Genomic DNA, 14,378 nt, shown 5'->3' with positions numbered 1-14,378 from the left:
AAGCCCAATATTCCTGTGTTTTTGGGAATATTAGCAAGGAATTTAGTATGGAGATATGACAATGAAAAAGGGCATGAAAACAATGAATTATTGCGAACTGCAACTGGCACAATTTGTGAAAATAAAATTCATTAAAATACTGTAGAGGCGTAAAAAAAGGCAATAATGACTTACATGACTTTATTGACAACGTTGTTGACCGTCGAAGGACGTCTGTCATGACAGTGTTTTTCGTTATTTGTGTGTTAAAATGACGTTCGCAAGGCTGAAACGGTCCGTTTCACTCCAGCGCAAGGCTGCACACAAGTTTCAACTACTTCAGGGCAGGATGGCCTGGAAAGAGCCCTGATTGGCCGAGTTACAGTGCCCTTTACGGGTGAGACCTGATTTAGCGCGAGCAGCTCCTTCCTCCAGAGGGCAGAAGAACCCCAGGGTCCCACTCTTTCCTACTCTTTCTCTCTGGATTCCCTCATATTTCAGTCTGGGCACACCCTCTTCTCTTTTCTTCCCTTTCCTTCTTTTTTTCCGACTTTTCTTCTTCTCCCCCTCCTCATCCTTACCCCTCCACCTCGCACATCCACACCATGGCCACCATCCCCGCAGGTCTCGAGATCCGCGGCGACCGCTCTCCTCCGGGCGTGACACCCGCAAGACGTGGTCGCGGCCTCTTTGCAACGCGCAGCTATGCACCTGGTGAGGAGATTGCCGTCTTTGGCAAGCCACTGATTGTGCTGCCGTCCGGTCCCGATGCCACCAAGACCTGCAACAACTGTCTGGATGCCCGCCGCGCGGGTTCGATCAAGAAGTGCCAGGGGTGTCAGGCCGTTGTCTACTGCGGCAAAGAGTGCCAGCGGGCGCACTGGAAGCGTTTCCACAAGTTCGAGTGCAAGCCGCTCAAGAACGCCTTTGAGAGCGCTGCCCGGCAGGCGGCGGCCACACCCGGCGGCTATGTGCAGCCGCTGCCGGCGCCCGTGCGTGCGTTGATGCTGGTGATCCTGCAGTGGAAGGATTCGGCCGACATCCGCGCGACGGTCGAGGCCCTCGAGGGCAACGTGCCGGCCTTTATCAGCAACCGCGACGTGTGGGACGACTTCAAGCTGCAAGCGGCCGGAGCCTGTCAGTTTACTGGCTGGCTCGGCGAGGACCAGATCCGCACGGCGGTCGAGATCCTGTGTCGCATCCACACCAACACGTTTGACCGCCGTGACCACAACCTGACGCAGTCGGGCCTCTTTCTGGACGCGACCTTGGCCATGGCTAACCACTCGTGCCTGCCCAACGCCGTTGTGGGTTTCTTTGGGCCCAAGACCTGGCTGCGTGCTACGGAGCCGATCAAGGCCGGCGACGAGATTACCGTCTCGTACATTGACTATACCAAGCCGCGTGCGGCTCGCCAGCGCGGGCTTGCCCATTACAACTTTACGTGCACGTGCCGCCGCTGCACCGAGAACCTGGACGTCTACCAGGTGTGCCAGCAGTCGCCCGTGCTGTCGCTAAACAACCGGTTCACGGTCGTGCCGCGTCTGGATCTGCTGCGCAACCCACCTATCCTGCGCGAGGCCGAGGGACACCTCATCACGCCTGAGCAGATCGAGGCCATGTATGCCGAAAGCGGCGTCGAGGCCATTGACGAGTCGGACGATTCCTACACCCAGGCGGACCCCTACTTTGGTAAGCGCCTGCCGCAGATGCGTCGCCTCTACCGGATCTGCAAGCCGCTCATCGATGCCAAGCGCTGGGCCGACGAGCCCGTCGCCCACTTGATGCACCTGGCCTTTATGCACTTTTTGGAGGTGCGCAACTTCTGCCACGCGCTGGCCTTTTTGGTCTTCATCTGCCAGCACATCGACCCGTACCGCTACCCGGCGCCTTTTGACATGCGCCGCGTCCGCAACCTCAACAGCGTCGCCACCATGCTCCCGCAGGTGTTGAAAGTCGTGTTTTCGGACGGGAACGGCCTCGACCGCTGGGGCAGGTCCGACCCCGCGCTCAACGTCTCGCCGATCCTGCGCGACAAGCTCAACGACCTCGTCGACGGCGCCACCACCGAGGCCGTTTTGCGCATCGTCCTCGAACAGGGGCCCAAGGGCCACTCGAACCAGTGGCCGCCCCTGGACGACGCGCGCCACTTCTTGCGCCAGGTCGAGACCATGGGCAACCGCGAGCTCATGGGCGGCATGGTCAAGGCCCAGCAGACAGCCGCTGGCGCTCCGCCCGCCATTAGCATGAACATGCCCTCGAACTTCCGGCCGGACCCTGGCGCAACCACACAGGCGGTCCAGCGCTGGTTTGCCGACCCCATGTCCCCCTATGGTGTGCGCTACTTTGACGAGCGTGTTCTCAAGAGACTGAACGCTGTGTCTGCCGTAGCCATTGAGTTGCTGGAAAGCGTGTTGTCTTCTCGATAGTTGAAGTAAGAAACAAAACGTTATGCGAAATGGAAGGCATAGGAACTGGACCGCTACCACTAAGCCAACTGGCAAAATAGAGAGCCGTCTATCACCATGGCTAGATAACGGGTCTGAAGCACCGCAGTCCTCCAACAGAAGGGGTGATGTCATATAGGGGCAATAACGAAATAGAGAGATTGGAATGAAAGCATAAGTTGACCGAGTTGCGATGATAAAGTGAGGTGTCAGTAAGATGCTGTTCAACGAGTTCACTGAGTCGCTAATAATACTGTGGTCACTCACTGTAGCCTGCTGTAGCTTGCCGTATTAAGTTGTTGCTGACTCGCAGTTGCACCTTGTGGTTTACAGCCGAGTTGCCTAATACGGAAGGCGGTGGTCCCCCACAAGCTTGCAAGGCTCCTTCTTTGTGCGGCAGAATTATCTTTTTTCGGCTCGCATGACGACCTTCGCGCCTGAAGGCAAGTGCATTCCGCTACCTCGTCACGACAACAATTGTACTCTTGGTCGAGCTTGCCGTTTTTCTTTCGCTCACCCGCTACGTCGTTCTTTCCAAATCGACCTGAGCCGTTCCTTCCAAAAAACGAGCAGCCCTTTCCCGACTAACGACCGACTGGCCACACATCATCTCCCGTTTCGCCCTCCACTCCTTTTTTCCTTTTACCATGTCCGCCGCGTCCGTCGCCGCAGACTCGACGACGGCCAGGCCGTCCAGCCCTGGCGACGAGTCGCCCTCGAACAGCGCCAGCGACTCCGCTGTCAGTGTCGCCGGCACCAAGCGGTCGCGCTCCGACATGGAGCTCGGGGATTTGGCTGCGACCGAGGCACTGTCGCTCTCCAACAATGGCGACAGCAAAACTCTGCATAAGAAGGACAAGAAGCGGGACAAGAAGGAAAAGCACGGCAAGCCAAGTGACGGCAACGCGATAGACGGCGCTGCCGATGGCGAGGACGGCGGCGGCGAGTGGCAGACGATCCGTGGCGGGCGTCCCACGAAGAAGTTAAAAAAGGTGCCCAAGAAGGACTCGGGCAACTACCCGGCCCTCACCTTCAACAAGAACGCCCGCCTGCAGAGCAAGATCCAGGTCTCGGACCTGCGCAACCTCGTCACGTACATTTTTGCCGACGGCACGGCGCCACAGTGGATCGGGGTGCACCACCGGCCATCCTTTCGCAAGATCGTCACCATTCTGGTGCCCGGGCTGGAGGAGGCCATGTTCAAGACCGGGGTCGACTTTGCCCAGTGGATGCAGCAGGAGGATGGCAGCATCGAGGCGCTGGAGCGCTGGACGAAGAAGGTCGCGACACCGCACGACGACGCCTACCCGCGCGCCCTCAACAAAGACAGCCTCCCCGCAGCCGTCCAGCCGCTCGCCGATGTGTTCCCGCAGCTGTGGCCCGTGCGGGCACGCGGCAACGAAAAGTACGCCACGCTCTTCTCGCCCGTCGCCACCTTCTTGACGGCGCCGCTGCCCAAGTCGGCCTCCGACGACAGCAAACCCAAAGGTTCTGGGCCACGCTTCCGTTCGGACAACGGCGCAAAGGACGTCCGCACACGCATCACCGAGTTCATCGCCACCCCGCAAGAGTACATTGCCAACGAGTTTGTCCTGCATCCGGCCCTGCTGCCGGCGGACCAGCGCAGCGCCTTTGCGGACGAGCCCGGCTGGGTGCACACCGACGTGGCCGACCTGGCGGACGGCGAGGTGCCCGAAGCGGAGATTGAGCAGGGCAGCATCACGGCCGGCCGCAAGGTGTTTGCCGTCGACTGTGAAATGTGCAAGGCGGCGGACGACAAGTTTGTCCTGACACGCATCAGCGTCGTTGCCTGGGACGGCGAGGTCGTCATGGACGAGCTCGTCAAGCCCGACGAGCCCATTGTCGACTACCTGACGCAGTTCTCGGGCATCACCGAGGCCATGCTCGCGCCTGTCACGACCCGCCTCGCCGACATCCAGCGCCGCCTGCTCGCCATTCTCGACCGCCGCGCCATCCTCGTGGGCCACTCGCTCGACTCGGATGTCCGCGCCATGCAGCTCACCCACCCCTTTATTGTCGACACGTCCATTGTCTTCCCGCACCCCATGGCCCCGGCCAAGAAGCACGCCCTGCGCTGGCTCTCCAGCAAGTATCTGAACCGCGAGATCCAAAAGGGCCACGGCACCGCCCGCGGTCACGACAGCGTCGAAGACGCGCGCACCTGCCTCGACCTGATCAAGCGCAAGTGCGAAAAGGGCAAGGCCTGGGGCGGCAGCGCCAGCGGCCAGAACGCCGAGTGGGCCGGCGGCGAGGGTGCCGGCGAGAACCTGTTCCACCGGCTGGCGCGTGCGGGCACCGCTTACCGGTCGCAGGGCGGACCCCAGGCGACGGGCGGCATTGCCACGGGCAAGTCGACGGCAGCCGTCGACTGGGGCGATGCGCGCCGAACGCTCTGTGGCGAGGCGGGCATCGTGTTGGGCGGGTGCCGCAGCGACGCCGATGTCGAGGCCAACCTGATGCGGGCGGTCCAGGGCGACCCGGACGGCAAAGTGGTCCCTGGCGGCGGCGTCGATTTTGTGTGGGCGCGGATGCGCGAGCTGGAGGCGCTGCAAGGGTGGTGGAACCGCAACAAGCTGCCGGGTGGCGCCGATCCCCAGCCAGCAGCAGCTGCTGCTGCTGCTGCTGCTGCACAAAGCCAAAACCAAAACCAAAACGGCCAAGGGCCGCCCACACTGCAGATGCTGGAGGTGCTGATGGCTGCCGAGGCGGACAGGCATCCGGACGAGGAACAGCCCGATGGCGGTAGTAGGGATGGTGGGAGCGAAGCGTCGCCCTTGGAGCGCGCCGTGCGCATTCTGGCCCGCCGTGTGCGGCGCATCCACGCCCAGCTGCCGCCCTGCACGGCACTGGTGGTCTTGAGCGGCAGTGGCGACCCGCGGGCGATGAGCCGGCTGCAGGCACAGCGGGCACAGCACAAGAAAGAGTACCACACACCAGGGATCAAGTGGGACCAGATCTCGGTGCCGTGGACGGACACGGAGGCACAACAGCTGCAGCAGGCGGTGCGGCGCGCGCGCGACGGCATTGCATTTCTTGCCGTGAAGTAAGAAGTCCCAGTGGAGATGGATCAGAGGCAATGTCATCGGCTTTACGACTCGTGTTTCTTTCACGTCACTGGATTTCCCGGGTACGACGGAGGGATGATTTTGATTGATTGATAGGATTTATTTCGTGAGGGTATACGAACTAGGGGGGAATGCCGGTAGGCTGCTCTCTCTGCAAGAGGCATGAATGAAGCTATGAACATTATAGAACCCAAAAAGGGAGGACTGCGTCCTGGTAAGATCTAAAGCAAATAAGAAAAGATGTGACTGTGTAATAGTGCATAGTGCATAGTGCAAAGTGATAAAAATGCAACCGTCCCATCAATGCAAGTCCATAAAATGTAAATAGTTTGCCGTCCCTTCATCGGTGCTGAACCATGAGCCCGTCCTCCTTTCTCCGCGTCAGGTCGTATTTTTATTTTATTTTGTTTCTTTTCCTTTTTTGTTCGTTTCCCTTTTGTTCCCCGCCCGTCTAGAAATCAAACTCGCCACGGAAAATGTCGGGGTCCATGTCGACGGACACGCGGTCTGCCAAGTCGCGGCGGTCCATGAGGCCAAACACACGCCGCAGCGTGTCGTGCAGCGTCGTGCTGCGGTTCTGCGTCGTCATGCGGTCCAGGTGCTCGTCGGTGACGCCGGCGGCGGCGCCGCCCAGGATCTCGCGGGCCTGTTCGCGGCCGCTCGTCTCGACGTCCTTGTGCATGGCCAGCGCGGCCAGCAGGTGGCTCGCAGCCTCGTCGTAGCAGCCCATGTTAATGCAGCTGACGCCCAGGTTGTAGCGGGCCCGCACAAAGTTGGGGTGCAGCGACAGGGCCTTTTCGTAGGCGGCAATGGCCTCTTCGGAGCGGCCCGAGTTGGCCAGGGTCGCGCCCAGGCGGTTCCACAGCAGGTGCACCTGCGAGCGCTGGTTGCTGGTGCCCTGCTCGCTCGACGCGAGGGCGGCGTGGAAGCAGTCGACGGCCTTGTCAAAGTCCTCGCCGCCGTAAAACAGCACGCCCAGGCCAACCTGGACGTCCGGGTCCATGTGCTCGCCATCGGGCGACAGCTGGGCGGCCTGGATGAACTTGTCGGTGATGCGCTCGTGCAGCTGCTGGCGGTCGGTGAAGCCAATCTCGGCGGCGTTGGACAGCTCGGCGGGCGGCAGGACCTGCGGGTACTTGGCGGACAGCCAGCGCTCGAGGGTGCGGTAGGCGGTGGTGTCGTAGCCCTCGTTGGTGTAGGAGACGGCGAGGGCCATGAGGCCCGGCAGGTTGGTGGGGTCGAGCTTGAGGGCGTGCTCGAGGGCGCGGATGGCGGCGGTCTCCTTCTCGTTCTGGGCCTGGGCCGAGCCCAGGTACACCCAGGCCTCGACGCGCTCGGGCTCGCGCTGGCAGGCGGCCTCGAAGGCGAGGGCGGCCAGCGACAGGTTGCCGTTCTCGTTCATGATGCGCACGCCCTCCTCAAAGGGGTTGCCGTGCTCCTTGAACAGGTTCTCTTCTTCAAACTGGTACGGGTCGATGCGCGGGTCCAGGCCCATGCGGTTGCCCATCGGCTCCCAGTCGTCGCCCCAGGTGTTCTGGAAGTCGTCGGACACGTCCTTCCAGTCGCCGCCGTCAAAGGCCTCGCGCATGGCGGCATTCTCGGCCTGGATGCCGTTCCAGACGGCCTCGAGGTCGCCAAAGTTGGTCTCGGAGTTGAGGACCTGGTCGTCGACCTTGTTGAGCTCGCGCTCAATGGCGTCGTTGGCGGCTTGGTCCTGGTCTTGGTCGTCGCCCTCCTTGGCCTGCTTGTCCTGCATCTCCATGCGCGCAAACTGCTCTTCCCACTCGTGGTCGTTGAGCTCGACAATCTTGCCCTTGCCCTTGCCCTCGACAACGGCGTTGGGCTCCTGGCGCTGCAGCGGCGCGGCGTGGAACGGCTGCTGGGCCCAGCTGTTCTGCATCTGCGGGCGGTACATGGGGAACTGCATGCCCGCGTCGTACTGTGACATGCCGCCGGCGTAGCCCATGCCCATCATGGGCTGCTGCATGTGCTGTGACGGCCCCGCGGCGGCCGAGGCGGACGCGCCGCCCATCTGCTGCTGCGCGGGGTGCTGGTGCTGGTGCTGGTGCTGGTGCTGCGGCTGCTGCTGGAACTTGGCAAACTCTTCCGGGTTGAAGCCGGCGTCCATCGGGGTCTGGGCACGGAAGCTGTCGGACCAGACGGGGGAAGCGGACTGGGCGCGCAGGTGCACGCCGCGCGAGGCGGGATCGATCTGCAGCTGGTTGAGGTGGGCGGGGTCCATGGCCATCTCAGACATGTTGGGGCCGTTTTGGAGGAAGCCATTGACCATCTAAGGGCAGGGGGCAAGGTTAGTGATTTGTGTTTTCTGAGGGGAGCTACAAAACAGGGCAGCATCGCGTGCTCGTGACAACACACGGCCCATACGTACCTCGTCTTGTGCGGGCCCCCGGTTGGCACTGCGGAAGCCGTTGACGCCATTCGGTCCGGCATTGACGAGTCGGTCGCGCTGCAGACTCCGGTCGTCCTGGACGTGCTTGGTGAACTGGCTGAGCGGGTTGCCCGCCGTCGAGCACTCGGCGCCGCCCAGAAACGACATGGCGTCTGTGTATAGGGAGTGTGGTCGGAGTGAGGCGCGGGGGCGGGTGTGAAGTCGGAGGATGCGAGGATATAGGGGTCGGATGGAATGTGAGGTCTGTAATTTGTCACCGGCTCAAAGAAGCAATATCGTCGAAAGGTGTTGTCTAGAACAGGAAGGAGTACGAATTAAAGAAACAACGTTTTGAGAAGGTGCTACCGGAAAACACAAAATGGAGAAACAGGCTTTCGCAAAGCGCTGACGTTGTTGCAGAAACACGGGGAAACAGCGCCTGTCCTCCGCTATCTGCAGGCAACTACAGGGCCTTTGGGGCGGTGACAAACGGCGGATTTACGCTGACCAACCCATTGCTTCGGTCGTCGCCATCCGCCACCCCACTAGCGCTCTCTCCCCCCCAAAATGCTGCCCCAGCGCAAACTATCTTACCGAGGCATTGTTCTCGGGAGCAGGTGACAAGAGTGACTTGCATTTGCAGTGCGCCACACACCAACGTTGAAGTCACTCTTCATCGGCAGCCAAACCCCAGATCGTCTGCCCCAACTCCACTATCACGCGCCAGCACAGGTACCCGCTAGCATGTAGTACAGGCGACATTCTCCCTCTGTCACCGCGATCCCCCCGTCGGCTACCGTACTCATTTTATACAGTGGACGGCGTTTGTATGCTGTAAAGTTGCCGTTGTTGGCATAATCAAGCAGCTGGTAAGCCGGATGCCCTGACAAGTGTGCTTCAACCATAATCAAGTAAACATACGTAGTATTGAGTAATCCAGGCATAATACGTGTAAATTTCCAAGAATTAATATTGCGCGGGCTGGTCAAACTCGCTATGTGAAGAGTATGTGACTGTGACGGAGGATGGCAATACATGTGACAATATGTGACGAGGTCGTATGTAACGGGGAGTACCTACGGCATACAATGCCAGGGGCTATCTGCAATCTTCCCGTCTTCGATTTCCGTCGTGTTCTCCGTCTCTGTCCAACTTGAGAAGCGAAATGCGAAAATGGCAACAAAAAAAGCATTGGATGGAAATAGGAACGAGTAGAAAGTAGTATGACAAAATATAAACGGAATCAACAAGGGGGGCCCGAGTCTGGGGGGTATCAGATGTAGAACGAGATTGGGAGGGTTTGTTGAAGGTGAGATGAGAAGAGAGGTGATGGACGTGATGGCGCTGATGGGAGGTGAAGTAAAAAAAGGCTGAGCAAAGAGCAAGAGGGCTTCATAGCTATGACTGAGAAGGCACCTTGTTGTCGGCAATCGTCCGCAGCAGGCTGAAACGACATTCTGTTAGTACAACGACACTCGAGGCAACACCCGTGCGGGACACAAAACGTACTGAGCATTGCGGTCGCGCAGCTCGTTGTCGAGCTCCTCGAGCCCGCGCGCCGTCACCCGCGCTTTAGCGATCTGTGCAAGAACATGCCATGTTAGTATATACTGCACCGTCACCCCAAGCAGGGCGGTGGCAATCGCACCGAAGCGAGGGCTGCCGATGAATGGTCCGGTTCGCCGGACTCACCTTCCGCCGCGGCAGGGTCCTTGTTCTCCGCATCCGAGGAATCGTCGTTGTCGGTTTGGGCAAACCGGCTGGCCGCCAGGCCCTTTGGTGCTTGTGCCTTGGCCTAGACGGGGGGTCAGCTTTCGGTGATCACGTCAGTCGATCCGTCACCTCGGCGTCACGTACATTTGCCTCCTTCAGCTCGGCCTCCTTGACGTTGAGCTGCGCCAGCAGCTCCTCGACCTTGCGCTCGGCTTCCTTCGCCTTGCGCTCGGCCTCCGCCGTCTTCTGCTGCGCCTCCTCGACCAGCTGCGTCATCGAGTCGTTGAGGTCCGAGTAGTCGACCTCGGACGACTTCTGCTTGGCGTCGGCCGCCAGCCGGTGCGCCTCAAACTCCTTTTGCAGCATCTCGTGGTCTTCCTGCACCGACCGCAGCCGGTCGGTCGCGTCGGCCGTCTTGGTCTTGGCCGCGTACAGGTCGTTCTCATGCGTCGTCTTGAGCGCTTTGAGCTCGGCCCGCAGGCTGTCGAGCTCCGTCGTGTCGGGCTTCTGGTTCTTGGTCGCGTCGAGCGCCGCCTCGGCCTCAAACTTCTCCATCTTGGCCTGCGCCAGCTGGCCGCTGATGGCGTCCGTCTCCTCGTTGGCCTTGGCCAGCTCGGTGCGGGTCTCGGCCAGGGTGGCTTGCACGGCGGCCAGCTGCGTCTCGAGCGCCACCGTGCGCTCGGATGCAGACGCGACCTGAGTGTTGATCTCGCCAATTTCCTTGGCGTGCGCCTCCTTGAGGGCGGACGACTCCGAAGCGCCGTCCTTCTTCGCCCCTTCCAGGGCTTCCGAGTGCAGCGCGATCAGCTTCTCAATCTCAGCACTGTGCTTGGTCTCGAGTTCGGCCTTGAGCGCTTCAATGGCCGCAGCCTGGCCCGCGCCCGACTGTGCCTTGGCCTCCTCGAGGGCAGTCGTGTGTGCGTCAATCGTCTTCTGCAGCTCGTCCGCGTGGCGCGCGGCCAGGTCGGCCTGCACTTTCTCGAGCTCGGCCGCATGCTGGCTCGCCAGCTGGGCCTTGAGCTCCTCAATCTTGGAGGCCGACGCATCAGAGTTGGCCGACTGGGCAGCAGCAATCGCCTCGGCGTAGCTGGCCTGCAGCGACTCCTTCTCAGAAGCATGCTCCTTCGCCAGAGCAGCCAGTGCCGCGGAGTGGGAGGTGCGCAGGTCCTCGAGTTCCTTCTCCAGAGACGACGAGGCGTCGGCCTTGAGGACGTCGATCTGCTCGGCGTGGCTCGCCTTGAGCTTCTCGAGCTCGGCCAGGTGCACCTCCTTCTCGGAGCTGCTCGTGCTCAGCTTGGCGCTCTCGAGCTCCTCGCCGTGACTAGCGCGGAGGGCGTCCAGGTCCTTCTGGTGAGCGGCCGTCTTCTCCTCCAGGGCGGCGGCGTGCGCGGCGTTGGCGTCCGCCAGAGCCTTCTCGTGGCTTGCCTTGGCAGCCGTGTGCGCCTCGGTGAGTTCGGTGTGCTTCACCTCCAGATCCTGGAACTTGCGCTTGAAGAAGGCGTCACCGCGCAGGCTCTCAATTTCCGTCTCGTAGTCCTTGGAAATCTGCTCGAGCTCCTTGCGGTGCTTCTCGAGGGCGGCCTCGTGCTCGCTGGTCAGCTTCGCGATGTTGGCGTCCTTGCTGGAGCTGTCCTCGAGAGCGGTATCTACGGACTTCTGGAGTGCCGCGTGCTGCTCTTCGGCCGCAGCGACTGCCGCCTGGGATGCGGTGAGCTCCTCCTGCAGCTTGGCAACAGCCGCCTCGAGAGAAGCAAGTTTGGCATCCTTGGCCTCGAGTTCGGCCTGGGCGGCCTGCAGCTGGGCCTCGACCGCCGAGACGGCAGAGGTATCGGCCTTGGCATCCTCCGCGGCCTTCTCGGCCGCCGCGAGCTTAGCTTGGAGGTCAGCAACCTCCGCTTCGAGGGCGGCGGCCTTCTCTTTGTTGGCCGACTCCAGCTCAGCCTCGGTGGCCGTCAGGCTGTCGATCTTGGCCTGCAGTTCGGCGACTGCGCTCTCGTGGGTGGTCTTCAGATCGGCAATGGCCTTCTCGTGGGATGCCGACGTAGCGGCTTCGCCGTCCTTGAGCCGCTCGGCGTGCTTGGCCTCGAGGGTGGCGATGGCCGCCTCGTGGTCCTGTCCAAGGCTCTGCTTCAGTGCCTCTAGTGCAGAGGCATGGTCAGCCGTGGCCTTGCGCAGGCCAGCCTCCTTCTCCTCAAGCTGGGCGGCGTGCTCCGCTTGCAGGGCGTCCAGAGAGGCCTTGAGCGAGGCGACCTCGTCATCCGAGGTGCCCTTGGACGCGGCGGCATCGGCGAGGTCCGACTGGTGCTTCTCGAGGCTGGCCTCCGCCGTCTGCAGCTTCTGCTGGACCTCCTCAATCTGGGCGTTGAGTGCAGCGACCGTCTCTTCGTGCTTGGTCGTGAGCTCCACCAGACGATCACTGTGCAGCTGCTCGCCGTCGTCATCCTTCTTCAGCTGGTCGTTGAGCGCGTCAATCTTTTCCTTGGACGACTCGATCTGCTCCTTGAGATCGGCAACCTCCTTCTCGCTTGTCGCGAGTTTCTCCTTGAGCTCCTCTGTGACCTTGGCAGCCTCAGCTGCTGCGGCAGCCGAAGCGCCGGCGGTCGAAGACGAGAGAGACGGGCGGGAAGCATGGCGGGCAGTGGTGGACGGCGCGGCAGAGCTGCCGACAGTGGAGAGGCGCTTCTTGGCCTCAGCGACCAGGCCAGTTGCAGACGGTCTCGGCGCGGTGGTGGAGCGTGTGGCGGTGGTGCTCGTAGACGATGTGCTAGCTGTCGGTTTATGCGCAGCAGCGGGAGAAGAGGTCGAAGACGCGGCGGTCGGCTTCCGTGCGGCGGCCGCCGTGCCGACAGCCGGGGTGGAGGAGGTCGAGGACCGCACCGAGGACTTCGTCGCGGGCGTCGTGGAGGAGGGCGCGGTCGAGGTGCGACGAGCGGCTGTGCTGGTGGTAGCGGTACGCTTCTTCTCGTCCTCAGACGCGGAAGGGTTCGAACGATGCGTGGCGGTGGACGAGGAGGTTGTCGGGCGCTTGGCCAGGGTGGACGTGGCGCCGGCAGCCGGGCGCAGAGGGGGCTTGGTCAGGCCAGTGCGACGCGCAGTCGCGGCAGGCGTGGTGCCGACAGTGGATGTCCGCTTCGCAGCAGTGGTCGCGGTGCCGGCAGCAGGTTTTCCAGCAGCAGCCTTGGGAGCGGAGACGCGCGTAGCAACCTTTGGTGTCGTCTTCGTGCTCTTGGGGCTCGAGGCGGTCGCATCGGATGCCCCTCCGGCCGCGTCAGGAGCAGCCTCGGCGGAGGTCGGTGCGGGCACATCCGCAGACGGCGCAGCAGGAGCGTCGTCGTGCGGGACGGGGTCGGAGCTGGTAGCGTCGGCCATTGTGAAAGCCTTGGTTTGTTTTAAAAGCCGGCCGAAAAGAGTCGGATCGTGGAAGCTGTCGCGGGATAATGAGTTTGCGCGTCCAACTATCTCGAAGCTAAGGAAAAGGGGAACGAAGGGTCCAGCAGTTAGCTCGTGTTGGTTGTCAACAGATAGCAATTTAGGGCCGCCGCGACGACCGCGCGTCAACAAGGTACAAGTTCCAATTCGAGGGACACTTTGTCACACTCCGCCACCAGGAAACCGTCCATTGTCGGGCCAAAGACTCAAGTGAATGCACGTCACCTCGGTCTCATGCCGGGGTCGTTTTGGTATGTTTGACAACATTGAATTAGACGAAGGTTATGACGACCTACCACTTCGAGACAATAGCAGCCTTTGCCTGGTTCCTCACTTATTGGTCGTGAATAGAAAAGGAGCCGTGTTTTAGGCGAGGGATGGAATCAACCGAACGGGCTGAAGCAACCACAATGTCGTGAGAAGAAACAAGACCAAATGTTAAAGAGAACACAGCTTGCCGGGGATCATGACCAGCTTTCGGTAAATGAGAACGAGAAAAAAATGAAAAAATAAAAGGAAAAAAGGCTGGGCGAAACAGGGCAGCAAATTAAACTGGGGGTGTAATTCGGGCCTGAAATAGAAAGGCGCCACAAATCAGCAGACAGGTGGGAACCGAATCTCTGGCGGAGCGAGAGCGACAGAGGTGCACGAGAACGAAAAAGACCAACCAAGAAATGGTCGTGACAGGATCGTGGAGCTGTGTACGGAATCACGGAAAACGCAAAAGAAAAGGAGGACGGGGTGAAGGTAAGGAGGGAGAAGAATGTCGAGAGGGGGAGAGAGACTGGAGACGGCCAAAACGTCAGAAGAATTGGGAACTCTTTTGGGAAAGTGCCAGGGGGTGCGCGAGACCAAGAGGAAATTAAAGCGGGAAAGTGCGCGCGCGTGGGTAGCTTTCCTGGTCCAGAAAGAAGCAGGGGCCAACGAGAGAGGGAAGGAGCGGCGCAGGCAGCAAAGTACAACATCTGATGGAAAGGGAAGGGGGTCGGTCAAAAAGGGAAAGAGCAGTGAAGCACAGGCCCCATGTCGCTTCACTTTGCCCAGGTGCCGCTGTCTGTGCCAATCGAACCAGAAAGGGCGCGCTGCCGACGCGTAGAGAGCACTACGAAGTGGTTTAATTACTTTCGCAAAAGGTACCGACTGTGTGTGTCCCGTCACATTTAAGATTGACAGAGCTGAGCTACTGTGCTCTGTCTGTAGTACGACGCCAAAAGACAGCAAATGTGATACGACGTCTTTTGCAAGAGGGAAAGAGCGAACGGTCTGATCCCGGGCAGGAAGGAGGGATGGGCATTGAGACCGGACGAAAATGGTATGGCTGGCATGCGTTACACG

General features: G+C 60.8%; 4 protein-coding genes across 4 annotated transcripts; 2 read left to right on the top strand and 2 right to left on the bottom strand.

The window, feature by feature from the left end:
- Window positions 1-584: 584 nt before the first annotated feature.
- On the top strand, window positions 585-2,408 carry SPBR_06963 (set and mynd domain protein; the record flags this gene model as incomplete). The annotated part of the gene is made up of 1 exon (XM_040765219.1): window positions 585-2,408. One exon carries the CDS (start codon window positions 585-587, stop codon window positions 2,406-2,408), a length of 1,824 nt encoding a protein of 607 aa, XP_040617602.1.
- Window positions 2,409-3,073: 665 nt separating this feature from the next.
- On the top strand, window positions 3,074-5,494 carry SPBR_06690 (RNA exonuclease 1; the record flags this gene model as incomplete). Its single annotated transcript, XM_040764946.1, has 1 exon — window positions 3,074-5,494. One exon carries the CDS (start codon window positions 3,074-3,076, stop codon window positions 5,492-5,494), a length of 2,421 nt encoding a protein of 806 aa, XP_040617601.1.
- Window positions 5,495-5,963: 469 nt separating this feature from the next.
- Window positions 5,964-8,069, bottom strand: SPBR_06813 (peroxin-5; the record flags this gene model as incomplete). Its single annotated transcript, XM_040765069.1, has 2 exons — window positions 5,964-7,802; window positions 7,902-8,069. 2 exons carry the CDS (start codon window positions 8,067-8,069, stop codon window positions 5,964-5,966), a joined length of 2,007 nt encoding a protein of 668 aa, XP_040617600.1.
- Window positions 8,070-9,299: 1,230 nt separating this feature from the next.
- SPBR_06436 (uncharacterized protein) lies at window positions 9,300-12,983 on the bottom strand (the record flags this gene model as incomplete). Its single annotated transcript, XM_040764692.1, has 4 exons — window positions 9,300-9,345; window positions 9,411-9,481; window positions 9,550-9,696; window positions 9,759-12,983. The coding sequence occupies 4 exons, from the start codon at window positions 12,981-12,983 to the stop codon at window positions 9,300-9,302; spliced, it is 3,489 nt and encodes a 1,162-aa protein (XP_040617599.1).
- Window positions 12,984-14,378: the final 1,395 nt, after the last annotated feature.

This window comes from Sporothrix brasiliensis (assembly GCF_000820605.1).
Source record: "Sporothrix brasiliensis 5110 chromosome Unknown Cont20, whole genome shotgun sequence".
Lineage (NCBI taxonomy): Eukaryota > Fungi > Ascomycota > Sordariomycetes > Ophiostomatales > Ophiostomataceae > Sporothrix > Sporothrix brasiliensis.
Note: the sequence above shows the minus strand (reverse complement) of the source record. Positions and strands in the feature narration are given on the sequence as shown.